Source organism: Geospiza fortis, unplaced genomic scaffold (assembly GCF_000277835.1).
Source record: "Geospiza fortis unplaced genomic scaffold, GeoFor_1.0 scaffold78, whole genome shotgun sequence".
In the NCBI taxonomy this organism is placed as follows: Eukaryota; Metazoa; Chordata; class Aves; order Passeriformes; family Thraupidae; genus Geospiza; species Geospiza fortis.
The window spans coordinates 838,981-841,754 of record NW_005054339.1 but is presented as its reverse complement, the minus strand read 5'-3'; the positions used below and the strand labels follow the sequence as shown (position 1 = coordinate 841,754).

General features: G+C 40.7%; 1 protein-coding gene across 1 annotated transcript in view; it reads left to right on the top strand.

Annotated features, from left to right (window-relative positions):
• The window catches only part of DOCK3 (dedicator of cytokinesis 3), a 165,776-nt gene that overhangs the window by 101,910 nt on the left and 61,092 nt on the right, over positions 1-2,774 (top strand). Inside the window, exons 18-20 of the mRNA XM_031058228.1 lie at positions 398-495; positions 2,145-2,228; positions 2,562-2,662. Coding sequence (XP_030914088.1) covers positions 398-495; positions 2,145-2,228; positions 2,562-2,662 — 283 coding nt within the window. The remainder of the gene's footprint in view (positions 1-397; positions 496-2,144; positions 2,229-2,561; positions 2,663-2,774) is intronic.

Genomic DNA, 2,774 nt, shown 5'->3' with positions numbered 1-2,774 from the left:
AATTAGGAAAGAGAGAAAAAAAAATTACTGTTAGCCCTTCTACACAATACAGAGTTTGTTTCGCTTGGCTTTGACAAGAGTGGCTCAGTAAATAAGATTTTTTTACAGCAACATCTCTAAAGCACAAGCAGACAGGAGTAGATTGTCTACAGTGCAGTGTTAAGTCACACAGGGAAAAATGCAACCTTTACTCTTTACCATTCCTCCATTCCTTTCTCCATTAGCAGTATTGACTCATTCCATATTGTTTTCCATTAAATATATATATATCTGTTGTTTCCCAAGAAGTGTGGTCTGCATCCAGAGATGAAGTGCAAAGTGATGAATCTCTGATGGGTCTGGGGTTGCCATTCTTCCCTCTGTGTGTGGTTCTAGCTCTTCCTTCCTCTCTCTGCAGTGGATCTGCTTGCCCTGCTCAAATGGAAAGCTTACCCAGATCGAGTGATGGATATTCTGGGAAGACTGCGACATGTCAGTGGCGAGGAGATTGTTAAGGTACTACATGAAATAACAGCCTCTGGATGTATCTGTGATAGGCAGTGAGTTCAGATCTGCAGGCCACTTCTGAAGGCTCTCTCTTACTGTGCTTTTTGATTCACACTGTGAATTTTCACCCTGTATGAATTGGGATTTTATTATGACATGAAACTGGACAGGAAGATACCCTTGAGAATTAGTGCACAGTCAGTCTGTGGGATCAAAGCAGAGCTAATCCTTAGTCAGATTCTCTCAGCCAGAGGTGCTGGGTCCTCAGCACCAGTGGTTCCAGTCTGCAGTCCCACACAGCTGCTCGTGCAGACACAGACCCTGGCAGGGGCTCTTTGCTGCATCCAGCCAGCACCAGTCTTCTGGCTGCCAGCTCATCATTTCACCAGGTTGTGTAGCCACTGTTGCTCTACATGATGATCTGGCGTGGCTTGAGCTTCCTTAGGGCCCAGAACTTCCAACTGCCTTTGAATACTTGTGGTCTCAGCAAAACAAAGTTCATTTCAGAGATCCCTCTGATAATCTTAGGTGTGCTGGGAACTTTGTCTAGGATTTATTTCTATAAATCTGGAGGTAAAAGCTGATTTCTAACACAAGCAAGGAGAAGAAGCTGAAGACAAATCCTATCACATAATAAGTAGTTTATCATTAAAGCCACTTCACTGTAGCTCATTTGAGTGCTGCCATATCTGTTATGAATGTTACTCTTTGTGATAACTTGGTAACAGTAACAGGGCAGCACAAATCCCATTTATATTGGAATTCTTCAACAATGTCATGTTTTGTACACCTCATTTGTAGGGCAAGTATCTGGTTTTTATAGAGAAAGAAAAAGAAAGATATGGATTGAATTATTTCATGGGGAGAAGCAATTGATTCTCCCCATAAATCAGCTGTCATTTGGCACTGGGATATGAAGAACAGAATGTAATAATTCAGAAAAAAGGACATTTTATCATTTCAGAGACTTCATAAATTGTTGTAATTTATTTCTTGTTGTCCGCATCAGAAATTTAAGTAGAATAGATTAAAAAATCATGAGAAAATGTGCAGTTAACTATCTCCAGCACTCTCCTTCACACTCATCCTTTTGGAGACTGCTTTCAGAAAGAAAATCACTGAACTGTCAATGCTTAACAAGCTGTGGAGTAAGGGTGAAAGAAGCAATTGGCAACATGTAACTTGCCCCAATGAATGCTCGTTAGAAAAGCTTTACTTTCTCTTATTTAACAAAAATTTCAATATTAAACATAATTTAATGTACTGTCCAGCCTCAGATTTGATGCTGAACAGTACCTGAGATTCCAATGGTTTGAGAATGAGAGCAAGTTCTTTTTCCACTGGTGTCAGGCAGCACTTCCAGTCAGCTTAAAGTGAGAGGAACACTCAGTCAAAATTTAAAATCAGGTATATAGTACATACGTCTTATTTTTTGGTTTTCTGTCACTTTTGTTTGAAAATATTCCTTGCAGAATAAAGAGAAAAATTTTTCTTTGTAAAATCAAATTAAAATCTATCACATCATATGGATGAACCTGAAGTGATTTATCCTTGCCAAGTGTTTCAATGATATTAACATGTATGAACTAATTAGAGCAGGGGAGAAATAACTTGTTGAATACAATTTAAGTTGAAATTCTTTGTTTATGTCATTTTAGTTCCTACAAGATATTCTGGACACGTTGTTTGTAGTTTTGGATGACAACACAGAGAAGTATGGTCTGTTGGTCTTTCAGTCTCTGGTAAGCTGCTGGATTGTTATTTACCTCATGCTCAGTGAGTTTTAAGTTTCTTATGATCATGTTACTAGTATTGTGCTTCTGTCAGATATGAAATACTCAGCCATGCTTTCTGTAATGATCTTGGGTGAGGAGGGCAGGCTGACCTCAGCACATGCAGGGGCAGCAGTATTTACTGTAACGTGGGAGAAGCAACCAATAATACCCGATCACACAACAGTGGCTGTTTAAAGCAGCTCATGTATTTGAATACTCCTTACCTTGGGTCACTTGTCTGTAGTCACTTGGCAGCAATGTGCAGCTCCTTGAGTTGGGTTCCCTTCTCCATGTCCCCAGGTGTTCATCATCAACCTGCTCCGTGACAGCAAGTACTTCCACTTCCGCCCCGTGATGGACACCTACATCCAGAAGCACTTTGCAGGAGCTCTGGCTTACAAGTAGGTCTTGTGTTCCTCCCTTTGAGAGGTGGCATCACCAAGCTTGGGAATGGTGGCACCATCAGGATCACAACCTTCCTGGCAGCAGTGTCCCCAAAAGTAGAGCAACTCA